This window comes from Salmo salar, chromosome 12 (assembly GCF_965601325.2).
Source record: "Salmo salar chromosome 12, fSalSal1, whole genome shotgun sequence".
In the NCBI taxonomy this organism is placed as follows: domain Eukaryota; kingdom Metazoa; phylum Chordata; class Actinopteri; order Salmoniformes; family Salmonidae; genus Salmo; species Salmo salar.
In genome coordinates, this window is record NC_138302.1 from 64,483,748 (window position 1) to 64,501,247 (window position 17,500).

At 42.8% G+C, this 17,500-nt stretch overlaps 1 protein-coding gene across 1 annotated transcript in view; it reads right to left on the reverse strand.

Moving 5' to 3' along the window:
* The window catches only part of LOC106565462 (retinoic acid receptor gamma-A), a 59,782-nt gene that overhangs the window by 38,395 nt on the left and 3,887 nt on the right, over window positions 1–17,500 (reverse strand). The window contains exon 2 of the mRNA XM_045691618.2: window positions 4,159–4,509. Coding sequence (XP_045547574.1) covers window positions 4,159–4,327 — 169 coding nt within the window. The 5' untranslated portion in view covers window positions 4,328–4,509. The remainder of the gene's footprint in view (window positions 1–4,158; window positions 4,510–17,500) is intronic.

The following is a 17,500-nucleotide window of genomic DNA, read 5'->3' on the forward strand; positions in this document are numbered from 1 at the left end:
TATAGTTATTGGGGACAAATTTGTCTCCACTTTTGTGGATTGGGGTGATCAGTCCTTGGTTCCAAATATTGGGGAAGATGCCAGAGCTGAGGATGATGTTTAAGAGTTTAAGTATAGCCAATTGGAATTTGTGGTCTGTATATTTTATCATTTAATTTCAGATACCACAGGCCTTTTTGGGTTGGAGGGTTTGTATTTTGTCCTGTAGTTCATTCAATATAATTGGAGAATCCAGTGGGTTCTGGTAGTCTTTAATAGTTGATTATAAGATTTGCATTTGATCATGTATATGTTTTTGTTGTTTGTTCTTTGTTATAGAACTCAAAAAATTGGAGAAGTGGTTTATCCATACATCTCCGTTTTGGATAGGTAACTCTTCATGTTGTCGTTTGTTTAGAGTTTTCCAATTGTTGTTGTTTGTTTAGAGTTTTCCAATTTTCCAAAATGGATTCTTCAATTACATTGAGTTGATTTCTGATGTGCTGTTCCTTCTTTTTCCGTAGTGTATTTCTGTATTGTTTTAGTGATTCACCATAATGAATGCGTAGGCTCAGGTTTTCTGGGTCTCTATGTTTTTGGTTGGATAGGTTTCTCAACTTCTTTGTTAGGTTCTTGCATTCTTCATCAAACCATTTGTCATTGTTGTTAATTTTCTTAGGTTGTCTGCTTGAAATTTTTAGATGTGACAAGGAAGCTGAGACGTCAAATATACTGTTTAGGTTTTCTACTGCCAAGTTTACACCTTCGCTATTACAGTGAAACATTTTGTCCAGGAAATTGTCTAGAAGGGATTGAATTTGTTGTTGCCTAATTGTTTTTTTGTTATTTTCTTTCCATCTATAGCATTTCTTAATATTATTCAGTTTCTTTGGCTTTGATGCCTCATGATTGAGCATAGCTCTGTTTAAGTAGAGTGTGACTTTGCTCTGATCTGAAAGGGGTGTCAGTAGACTGACTGTGAATGCTTTAAGAGACTCTGGGTTGAGGTCAGTGATAAAGTAGTCTACAATACTACTGCCAAGAAATGAGCTATAGGTGTACCTACCATAGGAGTCCCCTCGAAGCCTACCATTGACTATGTACATACCCAGCGTCCAACAGAGTTGCAGGAGTTGTAACCCGTTTTTGTTTGTTTTGCTGTTGTAGTTGTGTCTAGGGAGGCATATGGTGGAGGGAATGCTGTCAACTCCAGGTAGGTGTTTGTCCCTCTGTGTGCTGAGGGTGTCGGGTTCTTGTCCAGTTCTGGCATTTAGGTCGCCACAGACTAGTACATGTCCCTGGGCCTGGAAATTGTTGATCTCCCCCTCTAGGATGGAGAAGCTGTCATCGTTAAAGTATGGGGATTTTACTGGAGGGATATAGGTAGCACACATGAGGCCATTTTTCTCTGTTTAGATCATTTCCTTATTCATTTCTAGCCAGATGTAAAATGTTCCTCTTTTTACAAATGTAATAGAGTGGGCTAGGTCTGCATGGGGTGGGCAGATGGAGCGTAGGTCTGATATGGGGGGCCTATATACGGTGTGGCCAGGATTTGCTTGGGGTGTTCTTAGCTGGTTGGGGTGTGGCTGGTGATGCTGTGGTCTGGGTGCAGGTCCTCTTGGCATGGGTTCTCTTGGTGCAGGTCCTTCGGGAGTTTTTTGTTGCAGGTTTGGGAGGGTGTCTCGCTGGTCTGGGCGGGGTGTCTGTTGCTCTGTTGTTTCTGTGTGAGGTGCTGGGGCTATGGTTGAGGGTGACGTCCTTCAGGGTCCTGGCAAAAGTTGGGATTGCTGCCTTGTAGAAGTGGACCTGGTTGTAAAGGCTGTTCAAGTCCAGGGTGGAGTTGTGGGCCAGGTAAACATTATGTTTTGAGACACAGTCTCGCGAAATGCTTGCATTCACCCGCTGTATGGTGGCTGGGTGAAAGTATTTTCATGGTAGCAGGGTGGAGACAACCACTTGTGCGTTGGGGAAAGTGGAAGAAGCTTTTTCAGTCACACCCGTGAGTGCTGTTGCCACTGTTTCCTGATGGGCCCTCATGTCATTTGTGCACGTGTGAATTATGATGTGGCTGGGGGACCCTAGTCTGTCCTCTGACAACAGCTCCAGGGCATGCCTTGTGCTTGGGCACCAGAGTTTAGCCACTTTGTGTTTGAGACTAACTTAATCCTCTCAAATGTATTTGCCATTTGAGTCAATGAGGAGCACAATCTCTGGCTTTTGTGTGTCCTCAGTCGATGTGTGGGGGTTGTCAGGAGGGCTATCGGGGGAGCTGACAGGAGGGCTGTTAGGAGGGTCTGTTGGGTTGGTGGGTCCTGTGTTGTCTGTCCCATTGTGGTGTTGAAGTTGTGGTCTGGGTCTGAGGGTGCCTGTTCTGCTGGCTTGTCCGGGGGAGTGTCCTGCTCTCTGTCACACCTCAGCTTTCTGACCTCATCCTTCAGTGCCATGTGTGCCTCTTTAAAGTTCTCTCACCTCAGTCCGTAGAGCAGCCAGCTCTCTCAGACAGCCGTCCATCTGCACCTTCCGCCCTCCGGGTCTTGTTGGGGGGGGGGGGTTGTTGTGCTGGTCTGTTTTGTGGGTTTGTGAATCTCTCCTGCCATTGTTGGGCTCAAGAGTTTTCACACATCTGATTTCACACTTCAGTGCTAATTGAAGGTGCCGCCAGGTCTGTTCTGTCCTAGCAGCTTGGTAGCATAGTATACTTATTTACTTAGCATTATATAACAACATTATTATTGTCTTTTACTTTTTGGCTTCAGAAGTAGCTTCAGACTGAATATTAATCACTCAGTTTTGTGTTGGATGGCATTTCCAGGTTCCACTGTGTTTCTTCTGCAGGTTTTGGTTTGTTCAAGTTTTTTCTTGCTAGTCATTTACATTTGAGTCATTTAGCAGACGCTCTTATCCAGAGCGACTTACAGTAGTGAGTGCATACATTTCTAAAAAAATGTATTTTACATTTTTATTTGTACTGGCCCCCCGTGGGAATCGAACCCACAACCCTGGCGTTGCACACACCATGCTGGCGTTGCAAACACCATGCTCTACCGACTGAGCCACAGGGAAGACAGTCCTTGGTAGTAATAGTCCATTCATGGAATTTTGTCCAAAATCAAGGTTTTAGGTATGGAATTTTGATTCGGATTGAAGGTTTTAATGTTGAGGTTAGTTTCCTGTATAAGTCCTTGTGAAAAATGTCAAGTTTATCTACATTTATCCAACTATCTCATATCTCTCTCTCCTCTCAATTCAATTCAATTTTAGAGCTTTTATTGGCATGGGAAACATATGTTAACATTGCCAAAGCAAGTGAACTAGATATTAAACAAAAGTGAAATAAACAATACAAATTAACAGTAAACATTACACTCACAAAAGTTCCAAAGAATAAAGACATTACAAATGTCATATTATGTGCAAATAGTTGGAGTACAAAAGGGAAAAGAAATAAACATAAATATGGGAAGCATTTACAATGATGTTTGTTCTTCTCTGGTTGCCCTTTTTCTTGTGGCAAGAGGTCACAAATCGTGCTGCACATAGATATGGGAGTACTCTCTCTCTCTGGACAACAGCACCCCCTTTGAACTTGTGTGGAAACTCTGACAGCCCCACTGGCTCACCCATTCAAAAACAAGGAACTGTTTCAAACCTCTCCCCCCTCTCTCTTTAATCCCTCTCTTTTCATGTTGTTTTTTATATGTTATAATTTGATTCACCTCTGTAAAGCCAGCTCATAAAGGGACACTTGTTCTTCCTGCTGCCTTCAGACTAGAGAGAGGCCAGGCTGGCCCCGGCCCTGTACCCTGCCAACCCACTGCCTGCAGGCCTGCCTGCCTGCTTTACCACATGGAAAAACCCTGCTTTCCTGGAAGGGCCATGACACTCTGTTTTACACTCACCCCTCTCTCTTTTGGACTGTATTTTGCTCTCTCTCTCAATCTCTCTTTCTCTCTCGCTTTCTCTCTCACTCTCTCTTTTTCTCTCGCTCTCTCTCTCTCTCTCTCTCTCTCTCTCTCTCTCTCTCTCTCTCTCTCTCTCTCTCTCTCTCTCTCTCTCTCTTTCTCTCTTGCTCTCTCTCTCTCCACCCCAATCCATCCCAAGAGTTGTGACTGAGTAAGATATTGCAAAAGGGTGTGTTTTTGAGTATGTTATTGTGTGTGTACGTTATGTACTTACACAATGCAGCCATCTCTTTCGGTAGGTCCGCCCCAAATCGTCCAAACAGGCTGCTATTGGCCAGCAGGTCGAAGGGGGAGTGGCTCCTCATGGAGTTGAAGGCAAAGGGGTAGACAGCAGGTGAAAAGCCAGTCATGTGACCCACCTGCCGTTCCCTATTGGTTGCCATGGCGTTGAGAGGATAATTCCGGTCCAGGATAGCTCCTGTCCACTGTCCCGCTCAGGCAGTGGTCTTATTGGGGTTGGTCCCGCGGGCCTGGAGAGTACAGGGCTGAGGAAGGGTGATGAGCTGAGGTGGGACCCAAAGACGAGACACCAAGCCTGGGCAACACTGCCTCAGATCCACGCTCTCTAGAGGGAAAGAAGAGAGAATAGGAGGTTAGTTACAATGCCTGTCAGTTTAAAGTAGGCTACACAGCCCCAATCCAAATCCATCAATATATGATCAAATGAGAAGTCTGTTACAAACATAGAGGGATGGCATCATTCATGGAGAAACTGTAGCTGACTCAAAAGATGGTAAGAAGAAAAGTGAATGATGAGGAATAAAGGGAATATGGGATATGATGAAGTCAGCAGTGGGCAGAGAATGAGAGACAGCGACAGCTCTGGGGAAAATAAGTACAAAGTAGGACTGAGAGGATGAGACAGAGCAGAGAAAGGTCTCATTTCTGTCATTTTTTGAAAGGCTTCCAAACAGTGCAATGCCATCTGATTTAAATCAGCCCAACTCCACTATAAAGAGTCTCTGTGTTTTCTCTGCCAGCCTGAAACTGTGGCCGCTCTGCCCAGGGTACTGTGCCCCACACACGGGCACACTTAATCCATTACAACATCCATCTTCTGGGTCAGACACACAGAAAGCAGCAGAAGACGTACTTAGTCAGATCAAATTATTTCCTCTATCTATCATTGTAACTCTCCCTTTCTCCCTCCCTCCGTATCTCCTTCTGGTGTGCCGTCCCACCCCCCACAGAGTGATGTGATGAGTGGGTGGGGTCACATTCTCGCTGGTGGAGCTGTGGTAAACACACAGGAGCCAAAGAATGCAGTGTTGTTTTGGGCATGCTGCAGCTTATGAATCATAGTGGGAGATGGAGAGGGAGAGAGAGAGAGAGAGAGAGACAGAGAGAGAGAGAGAGAGGAGGGGGGAGAGGGAGAGAGAGGGAGAGAGAGAGAGAGGAGGGGAAAGAGGGAGAGGGAGAGGGAGGAGGGGAGAGGGAGAGGGGGAGGGAGAAGGTGGGTGAGAAGGAGAGGGATAGAAAGAGAGAGAAAGAGGGGGAGAGGGAGAATGAGAGAGGAGAGAGGAGCAGAGGGAGGGAAGGGTGAGGAACTCACAGTACCCTCTCAAAACAGGGAAGAACATGTCCATGGATTAACGTGTACAGTGGAAAAACACACTCACACACACACTCACTCTGCAGTGACCTGTTCCACGCACTGGGGGGCACTGCAGGGGCAGTAGGGTGGCATACTGAGCAAGAGCGCAAACACACACACATACACAAATGTACACAAAGAGGTCATAACACACACAACCCCCGAAAACGGACCCATCAGCACAAACACATACTTGTATTATTTTCTTCCTCCTTCCCCCTGTCTGTCTGTCTGTCTGTCTGTCTGTCTGTCTGTCTGTCTGTCTGTCTGTCTGTCTGTCTGTCTGTCTGTCTGTCTGTCTGTCTGTCTTCTCGCTGTCTGCCTCTCTCTCCCATGTTCACAGAGCTAGCTAATTACAGCCTACTGCAGCGGGGCACCACTAATTTAGAGTTCCATTCCAGTAAACTGTTCCACATGTAGGGCCAGGCCGGCTGGCCAACCCAGCCACGTTACAGGAAGGACACACACACACGCCCACAACACTCACGCACGTGTGCTTCCCTAAACCATATACAATACATAGGGCCCTGAGTTTTTCCTGTTCAGGTCACACTGTACCCCCTACACTATACACATAGCATTAACCCTTCTACCCAAGACAGTCGATCCACTAAATCAACCCAGTGGATACTCTACGCCCCCTATCAATACCCCGACCCATCTATCCTCACAACTGTCATAGATACCCTCTCTCTTTCTCCTCTCCATCTCTTCTTCCTGTTTCTATCCCTCCCCCGCTCTAACCACCTCTTCCTCCATCCCTAAACCTCCCTCTCAACCATTTCCAATCAGTCCACGAAATACGTCCCTCCCTCTGCCAGGGTTTTAATCTGGTTCTCATTGTTCTCTTTGTTCCATCAGGTCTGCTGTCAGGCCTAGCTCTGACCTGGAGGTTTACGGGATGTTATGGTTTTGTTGTTTTGCTTGCTTTTGTCTTGTTGTGTTCTGTTCTGAATAACCATGCCTTGTAACTCATTACTCATTATTCCGCAATCCCACACATGCATGTACACGCAAACAAAAGCATGAACTATCTCAATATTGTTTTTCAAGCCATAAATTCTCTTATTGACATATTTTCTTTAAATGTTTGGATATTCAGGGGTTTCAGCACTTCTCTGTGAGGGCCAATGTGGGCTTTCTCCTCCAAATATTTTCACTGAGAGAGAAAAAGGCTTTTGTGCTCCAGAGACAAAGAATCTCTTATAAGAAGTATGGGCAACAAAAAAAAAACAATTGAGTAGGTGGGATTGTATGAGTGATATAGACGGGTGTCCAATATACAAATTAAAGTAAGTGGTGCAAAGACATCCCTTCAGACACACATACTCACTCCCGCACGGACACACCATCATTGACTTTAAGCATCCTTATGGGGAAGTGTTTGGTGGGAACCAGGGTCAGTCAGAAGCTCCATTGCTATCTCAAATTGACCCTGAAGAGGTGAAGTATGGAGGAGAGATGAAGTTAATACGGGATCTGTTGAGAGGAACCAAACCGCAGACAGCCCTGGTGTTGCTTCACTTCCAATGGGCTCCCTTACTGATCCCAATATAAGACCCAAGTCTCTCTAGTACTATGAAAGATAGAGAAATAGAAGGAAAGAAAGAAAAGCAGGGAAGGAAAAAAGAAAGTGGTGAAAGCGAAAGATGATAGAAAACAGAAGGAAAGAGAGAGAGAGAGAGAGAGAGAGAGAGAGAGAAAGAAAGAGTTTGTTTCAGGCATCTGGAAGGCACTGAACCTTTTCTCCATTCGTAAGAGGTGCATAGCGTTTCATTAATTACTCCCACATTGGGAGCTGGATTAAGAAGAGAAAGAAACTTTGGTGAAGAAAGAGGGAGGGAGCAAATATGGGGGGAGCGAACTGGCTGATGAAAAACGTACATAAAAATAAAGGAACGGTTTTATTTCCCCCAATAAACACACAAAATAATGAGCCTCCAACCCAGAGAACTGTTGCGTTTTCTCTAATGAGTCACACCAGCCAGGGGAGCCTCTCTCTCTCTCCCTCCAGAAGTAACACACCTTGGGCAGGGCAACAAAAGCGGTGCTGTGTGTTTCTGGGCTTCCAGGCCTCAATGCTGCCTTTATGAGGCCGGGCTGGGCCGTCTGGCCCTGCTGAGACACTGAGGCACACACATGTACACACGCGGTGTGTGTGGAGGAGGCGAAGGGGTGTTGTCTCAGTGATCTCATCGCCCACCATCACCCCCAAGTCCATCACCCCAAGTCCCGACCTGACTCAACCTGCCACTCTTCACACACACGCACACACACACACACGCACGCACACACACACACACACACACACACACGCACACACACACACACACACACACACACACACACACACACACACACACACACACACACACACACACACACACACACCCGAGGGGTGCACAGGTAACTGACGCCCCCCTTTCCGAATGCAGAGGAATTAAAAGCAGTTTTGGTGTGTGTGTGTGTCTGTCGGTGGTTTTCCATTCCACCATCTCTTTTCCAAAAAGGCCTTTAACTGAAGGGTAGACCTCAACACACACCAAACAAAAAACATTTCTTGCCTCTCTTCACACTGGTCCTCAGGACATTTTTTATTTTACAGTATTACTTGACATTGGTCGAACGGCTAGACATATAAAATGTATACATATATTTATACTGTATAGCATAAGCTTGATATTGGGCTTCTGAGTGGCGCAGCGGTCTAAGGCACATAATCTCCGAGCTTAGACACGTCACTACAGAGACCCTGGTTCAAATCCAGGCTGTATCACAACCAGCTGTGATTGGAAGTCCCATAGGGCGGTGCACGATTGGCCCAGCGTTATCCGGGTTTGGCCGGTGTAGGCCGTCATTGTAAATAAGAATTTGTTCTTAACTGACTTGCGTAGTTAAATAAAGGTTACATATAGCCTACACCAGCCACTGGATATATAACTATGATCATTGGATATTTTTATAATCCTACTTCTAATTTCCTTTACAAATAAAACAAACAATAAAAGCCTGTCTGAAGTTAATTACAAGTAAAAGCTCTCCTCCAGTGTTACCAACTGCACCTGCCTCTTGTTCTTCAGGGACCATGTACAGTGTAAATTGTGTTTTTCCAACTGAGTTAAACCCACACAACAGCTTGTTTGTGAGGCGAAGCGTACACTTCTCTGGGTGATTTTAAGTATCCGGCTTTCATGTGGCGAATGCAACCCACTGAGTAATATGGAGGCGCGGTTTAATATGCCTCTAACTACTGACTTAAACACACAGACACACACCAGGTCATTACTGAGGTGGGCATGCAGAGAGAGCTTTAATCAAACTCATAAAAAGTGCATTGTGTGACCCCAAGTCTTTCTTTAATGACTTATTAAATCACCTCTGCCTGACAGACATGTTTCACCCACTGGCTTAAGGTTTCAACCTCCATGAGTACAGTTGGATATTTTTACTGAAACAATACAAGTTAAGTCACTTAATTCAGAGACGGACCATCACTGTGTGTAAGTGATGTAGATTTGAGGAGCATTCACAGCTATCTAAAGCAGTTTGTGTAAAACCTCATGCAGCTCAACTATTCAGCATTTAATCCATAAATGTTCTATAGAACAAGACGTTACGATCTAATATATTTTCCCGACATGGGATTAGAGCTGGTATTAGAACTGGCTAGAATTTGTTACCAGTTGTCAAAACTGCCAGGTTATACAGCTACTACATACAGTCGACGCAGTAAGACTGAGGGATGGACAATTTCAAATCGCAGCAGGAGACAAACTGAAAAAGTCCCAAACTCCAATCCTCTCAAATCGACCCAAGCAGGATAAATGAGAAATGTGTAAAATCATGCAGTCTTTACTTTAAAACATGGGCTTATTTGTTAAGTGGAGTTAAAGTATGTAGTCAAAATACAAAAAAAGTATTAAAATGTGTATTTGTGTGTGTGTGTGTGTGTGTGTGTGTGTGTGTGTGTGTGTGTGTGTGTGTGTGTGTGTGTGTGTGTGTGTGTGTGTGTGTGTGTGTGTTTCTCTCTCTCTGCAGAAGTGTTGTCTGCTGTGTCTGAGTTAGCACAGGGTCAAACGGTCCGCATGGCAAGTTTCACATGGTACATACACACACACACACACACACACACACACACACACACACACACACACACACACACACACACACACACACACACACACACACACACACACACACACACACACACACACACACACACACACACACACACACACACACACACACACGGCCAATCGCACAGATAGACATGCAGATAAACTCACACACACACGCCAGCACACACCCGCACGCACACACACACAAAATATATTTGCCCACAAACAATACACAATTCAATTAAATGTTCTGTCTTTCCCAGACTAAATAAAAGGCCATAGTATATGAGCTATGTTGACGTATAGCTGAAATACAGCTGGCTCTCTAAAACACATGCTACCATCGGTCTCGTAAAACCTAAATATTTTTACGATTGTGGTCCAGGCTTGCGAACAATAACTATCATTTATGAAAGCTATTATATTGTTGGCTTAGCTTCTTTTTTTGTTGTTGCATAACTATGCATATACATATCCTTTATTAGCCAGATATTTAGATACTATTCATGACCAAGATGGTAAGTTAAAAAAGGACAATGCCCTTTTTACAACTGTTAACTTCTTTGACGCAAACTAGACTCTTGTACTAACACAAACACTGTCGTGTGAATGAAATGTTTAACTTCATGTGAACATTTTATTTCCGATTGTGGAAACTCTCATTCATTATGGTTGTTTTGTTTCTATGTAACCATTGAATCTAAATTCTCACCACAGCTCCTGTCTTCTCTAGCCACAGCCATCTCATTGTATCTCTCACTGTCAGGCAGACAGTCAAGAAACATGGGATTTGTTAATTTTATGTAATTTAATTTACCTTTATTTAACTAGGCAAGTCAGTTAAGAACAAACTCTTATTTAAAATGACGGCCTAGGAACAGTGGGTTAACTGCCTTGTTCAGGGGCAGAACGACAGATTTGTACCTTGTCAGCTCGGGGATTCAAACTTGCAACCTTTCCATTACTAGTGCAACGGCCAAACCACTAGGCTACCCTGCCGCCCCTAATATCAATGTAACATAAAAATAACATAAAAGTGACTTGCATTCTTTGTAATAATACCACTGTTACTGTTACAATCACTGTCTTAACCTTTACAATAACTTACTAACCATAAATAATGGTAATTACAGATTTGCCAGTGACTATAATATTGTTACTCTCTTAATGGTAGGCCTAATCACAACAGTGGCTGCAATTACAGCACTAATGACGGTAATGATGATAATAATGTTTAAATCAAACGCACAATGGTGCCGTTATGCGGAGCCCAACCCCTCCGGCTGACTCTGGGGTTGCCAGGTCGCGACTGAGGTCACCCCATGTCACTCCAGGCTACAGATAGGGGTCAGGGGTCACTCTTAATCGAGGCATTTGGTAGGCACCTTTCAGCTCTGTGCTAATGGGTCTGTGTCAGTCTACCCTAGTGCTGGAGTTACCCTCTCTCTATCTCTTCTCTTTTGCTCTCTCCCTCTCTCCCTCTCTCTCTCGGGGGTCGAGGGTTGCTTTCCGCCACAGAGGGAGGACTAGAGGTGACCTGCTGTGTTTAAAGGACTAGTGGATGTTGATCTGAAGACAGGCCTGAGGCTGTGATTAAAGTAACACACAGACAGAGGACAGCTTCACTGGTACACCAGGTGGCCAGATGATACAACCTGACCCGATGACAATGACCACTATTCACCAGACTTAAACACCGTGTTAAAGTGCCAAACACGGTACCTTATGAGACATATATTTTGAACTAAATAGCAGTGCACCAATAAAAGTGAAGCATAAACAAAGCATTTTTTTTAAACATGAAGAAGAACAGTCCTACTTGGAGGAAAATGTTGATTTGGAAAGAGTGAAATGTGATGAGTAGCCAGACACAAGAGAGTTGTTCTTAAACAATGCAGAACAGACGAGCTGTTAAATAGCCTGTATCAGAAGTGAACAAGCACTCCAACTCAACACTTAAAGCAGAACCACACTCCTGCATGTTTTCCATTAAGAGTCCTTTATGTAACACCAAAGAAAATACGTCATCGTTACAGAACAAAAATATGTTTGTTTCGTCCAGGCTGGAAAACAAGAAAATACAATTCTGTGAATATATAATTTAATGAAATTTCCATTGATATTCATAGAGAAAAACTGAAAGGTCGACAAAAGAGCAACAACTCTCAAATAGGCACAATATACTCCGTACACCATTGTGCCTATACTGGCACACAAGAGGAAACGAGAAGAACAGACATTTTGAGCAAGTAAAGCTCAACTATTGCTGGTACATATTGTTCCCTCAAATGAAAATAAAATCAATCACTTTGGTGCAATTTTCACAAGTATGTGGTATATTTTCACAACTCTAAACACAAAAAATGTCTCATGTTTCAAACTCTAAGCACATTTTTAATTGACTGTGTAGAACAAACAAATTCACAAAGTGACTTGTTCACTGCACCAAATCAATTTCAATTTGAATACATATTCAAAATTACATTTACATTTTAGTCATTTAGCAGACGCTCTTATCCAGAGCGACTTACATTTCATACATTTTTTTTCCCCGTACTGGCCCCCCATGGGAATCGAACCCACAACCCTGGCGTTGCAAACACCATGCGTGCAAACACCATGCTCTACCAGCTGAGCTACAGGGAAGGCCAGTACGGGAAGGCCCGTATGCAATATTAACAGTACTTTTGATATGATTTTCTTGTAATTTGTTAACAATACAATTAACTATCACTTAATCAAACTGATGAAAACTGATAACTACTGAACTAAAATGATGTAGTGCCTACTTTGTTTTAAATTGCTTTTGTGCTATTTTCACAAGTATGTGGTACTTTTTCACAACTCTTATTAGTACAATACTCTAAATAGATCATCAAACAGGCAGATGTTTCAAAACTCTACGCACATTTTCAATTGACTAAGTACAACACACAAAATCATACCATCACTTTTTCAACAAATGTAATCAGTGTTTCATCTACAAATACATGTTTCACATTGCAACACATGTTCATTAAAAGTGTATCATTGCCTTTCCCAGACACTATTACTACTATTACTTAATTTCACAGCTCTTAATTCAAAGGGCAATTTTGAAACATGTATCTTACATTCTTTGCTATTGGATTAACTGGTTGTTAAAATAACTAAATTGAGAAGATATGATTTGTCACGTCCTGACCAGTAAAAGGGGTTGTTTGTTATTGTAGTTTGGTCAGGGCGTGGCAGGGGGTGTTTGTTTAGTGTGTTTCGGGGTTTGTTGGGCAATGTTCTATGTTAGTCTATTTCTATGTCTGTGTCTAGTTAGTCTATTTCTATGCTTCGTTTATTGGTTTGACCTTCAATTGGAGGCAGCTGTTTCTCGTTGCCTCTAATTGAAGGTCCTATTTAATAGGGGTATTTTGTATTTTGTCCATGGGATTTGTGGGTAGTTGTTCCGTGTGTAGCTGTGTGCCTCACAGGACTGGTTTTTGTCATTGTTTTGGATTAAGTGTTTGTTTTGGTTTTCTTCGTATTAAAGAAGATGAGCATACACATTCCCGCTGCGTTTTGGTCCAATTCCTACGACGATCGTGACATGATTATGCTGTGTTTTGGTGATTAAACCAATGTACTCATTATATTTGACAGTAAATGTATATTTTGATTAATGGTGATGTGGTAAAAGATGTCTAAAAACAAAATAAATGCACAATGAAAGGTGTATAACGCTGTGCTATGTTTAAGTGATAATGCCAGAGAAGCTGATTTTGTCTCAGGCCTAACAACACCTATGCCAATATATCCTCCAAACACCGGCTTCAGGGGCATTATCACTTTTATACAACAGGTTACCAACATATTCAAATAACGATTGACATGTTTTAATTAAAAACATAATTTTTATGAATTTATTCATACTATTTCATCCTTCCACAAGACATAGTCCCGACACAGATCTAGGGTTGCTACCCAAGCCAGCTGGTCGTTCGTTCTATCGGTTCGGTTGCCAGAGACGCGACCCAGTCGTTCTGTATCTATGAACACGACCCAGTCGTTCTGTATCTATGAACACGACCCAGTCGTTCTGTATCTATGAACACGACCCAGTCGTTCTGTATCTATGAACACGACCCAGTCGTTCTGTATCTATGAACACGACCCAGTCGTTCTGTATCTATGAACACGACCCAGTCGTTCTGTATCTATGAACACGACCCAGTCGTTCTGTATCTATGAACACGACCCAGTCGTTCTGTATCTATGGACACGACCCAGTCGTTCTGTATCTATGAACACGACCCAGTCGTTCAGTCTTTTTGTTCTGTGTCTATGGACACAGGCGTTCATTCTAAATGTTCCATTGCCATACTGGCTGGCAACATTCTTATCCCTTGTTTGCTCACGAGCTAACTACGGCTAACTTACGGTCACGTCAAACAGTGCAGACAGAATAACAACAGTAGCTGCATTTGCATTTGTTTAAGCTGTTTTCTAGTGACATTTATTTGGATACATCCATGACAATGAGCTAATGAGGCACGATTTCGCCTGGCATAGAACATGTGCTCTCTCTTCAGGACACTGTTGTTCAGAGGCCAATAACACAGCTAACATAATCACTTCAAACTGAAGCTGGAAAGACTGAGAACTATATCCATAAAAATGATACCACCCAATTCAAGATTTCAACTGGCTGAGAAACACTGCCTACCTGTCTATCTGTCTCATCCCGACTCCTTTTTATAGTGGAGATCAAGTTTATAACTTGCCTAAGTGGCCTGATGAGACAGTGGATTGCACAGTCAGATGGAACAGAGTAAATAGGCATTTTAACATGATAGATTTAGCCAGTGGTAACTTGTGGAATAGACATTGGCTGGAATGTGCTTTTAACCAGTCAGCATTCAGGATTAGATCCACCCGTTGTATCATTTCTTTTACAATATCCAACTGATTTACAATTCCCCTATTTCTGGTGATGACATACTGTATTTCTCAACATTCTCACAACCTGCTGTTGGACACTAATTATTTAAACATGTTTATTGTCAGATACTGTATGGAAAATTATATTTGCCACCATGGACGGTTTTTACTTAGAATATGTGGACAACTACAAATACCTAGGTGTCTGGTTAGACTGTAAGCTCTCCTTCCAGACTCACATCAAACATCTCCAATACAAAGTTAAATCTAGAATTGGCTTCCTATTTCGCAACAAAGCATCCTTCACTCATGCTGCCAAACATACCCTCGTAAAACTGCCCATCCTACCGATCCTCGACTTCGGCGATGTCATTTACAAAATAGCCTCCAATACCCTACTCAATAAACTGGATGCAGTCTATCACAGTGCCATCCGTTTTGTCACCAAAGCCCCATATACTACCCACCACTGCGACATGTACGCTCTCGTTGGCTGGCCCTCGCTTCATACTCGTCGCCAAACCCACTGGCTCCAGGTCATCTACAAGACCCTGCTAGGTAAAGTCCCCCCTTATCTCAGTTCACTGGTCACCGTAGCAGCACCCACCTGTGGCACGCGCTCCTGCAGGTATATCTCTCTGGTCACCGCCAAAGCCAATTCCTCCTTTGGCCGTCTCTCCTTCCAGTTCTCTGCTGCCAATGACTGGAACGAACTACAAAAATCTCTGAAACTGGAAACACTTATCTCCCTCACAAGCTTTAAGCACCAGCTGTCAGAGCAGCTCACAGATCACTGTACCTGTACATAGCCCATCTATAATTTAGCCCATACAACTACCACTTCCCCACTGTATTTATTTATTTATTTTACTCCTTTGCACCCCATTATTTCTATTTCTACTTTGCACTTTCTTCCACTGCAAATCTACCATTCCAGTGTTTTACTTGCTATATTGTATTTACTTTGCCACCATGGCCTTTTTTGCCTTTACCTCCCTTATCTCACCTCATTTGCTCACATTGTATATAGACTTATTTTTCTACTGTATTATTGACTGTATGTTTGTTTTACTCCATGTGTAACTCTGTGTTGTTGTATGTGTCGAACTGCTTTGCTTTATCTTGGCCAGGTCGCAATTGTAAATGAGAACTTGTTCTCAACTTGCCTACCTGGTTAAATAAAGGTGAAATAAAAAAAATAAAAAAAATCTACTATTTGTTCTATTCAGCACCTCAAAAGAGGAGAGTTTGAAAATGGGTTTGTATGGACAGACAGGCGGGTGGGGGGCGAGAGGGAAATATAGAGAGAGAGAGGTAATGAGAAATGCTTTGTGTTGACAGACGAGTGGAGACCATGAAACAGAGAGAGAGAATGAAGAAAGAGAGGAGACAGACAACATTCTCCTACTGTGGGCCCTGTCTTGAAAAGCGAAGGGAACAAAGACACAGAGACTGCAAAGCAGTTAAAGGAGTTAGGCAGTAATAACCTGTGCACAAACACTGCAGATGCGTCATGAATCTCTCTTTGTTTGTGTGCGTGTGAAAGATGTGCGAGAGAATATTACGTAGACACACGTGTATACATTTCAGACACACGTGTATACATTTCTATAAATGTGTGTTTGCTGGGAATGTATCTAAGTGTATGGGCAGACAGGACAGGAAACGTCAGTCTGTCAGGTAAGGTGAGTTTGATCATAAAACACACACAAAAAAAACACATTTAGTCATAAACGAATGCTATCAAAACAAGTTTTACAACAGCATACATTATTTGAAATAAATTGGGCTACACGACTTATTACATTTCCAGACTTCAGAGGTCCATACACATATGTACAGTATACATTATGTATTGTATATTCTAACCAACCAAACTAACCCCCATACAGTATGTGAATCAGGGAATGTGGCTAACAAAGTGGCCATTATAGAGATGTCAGTCATTGACATAGTTAGTCAGTTTAGCCCACCCTGATGGTTAAGGTTAGGGTTTAGAGAGTGTAAACTGATCCTAGACCTGTGCCTTCCTGTTGGTTGCTAGTGGGTGACCTGAAGGTTTGGTGGGATTGAGAGTATTGTTGCTCAGGGCGATTAGTTGACACTCTTTCCAGATATCTTTGGTCTGAGAAAATTACAGGGTGATGAAAACCACTCAAAGTGTTTGGATCTCTGACTTCAATTTTATAGAGATGTAGGACCTTAATTTAATCACCCTGTTGCAGGATGCATTTCCTGGATTATTTTCCTGCTGTAGCAAACTGGCTCAAATTAAGATCCTACATCTATACCCCCAGACACGCACACACAATACACACGCAAAAACACACATAACAGAGCTAACCACTTTTACACTGAATGGTGCAATTCACAGTGACTATACACAAGATTGCCAGTTCATAGACACATTCTCATAAATACCAGGATCACTAGCACACAAAGACATGAGTACTCACTCAGACACATCACATACAGTGAGGAATGGCTCTAGTAAAACTCCACTGACTTCACTCACACAGAGAGAGAGACATCCAGTCTGATACAGAGAGTTGTGGTGATAGAGAATAAAAGAAAGGGACTCTCCGTGGAGTATATTTAGACACACTCCGACCATGCTGTCTGCCAAACACTTCACAGACGGGATCTTAATTTGAGACAGTTTGTTACAGCAGACAAATTATGCTGCAGCAACAGGAAATATTCATTATTATGTGGATTATAACAAATTGTCATTTTTGTAGGGGTTTATACATTTTTCGTTACGGAAAATCAAGTCTGAAATTTGAAAGTGTATTTTTTGTATTTTTTCCCCCATAAAAATACACTACAAGTTTGCATTCTCAGCAACAAAGAGTGATCAAATTAAGATCCTACATCTGTACACACAATGCTTTTACTGGAACTGGCTAGTCTCGCTCTGGTGGGACACACTA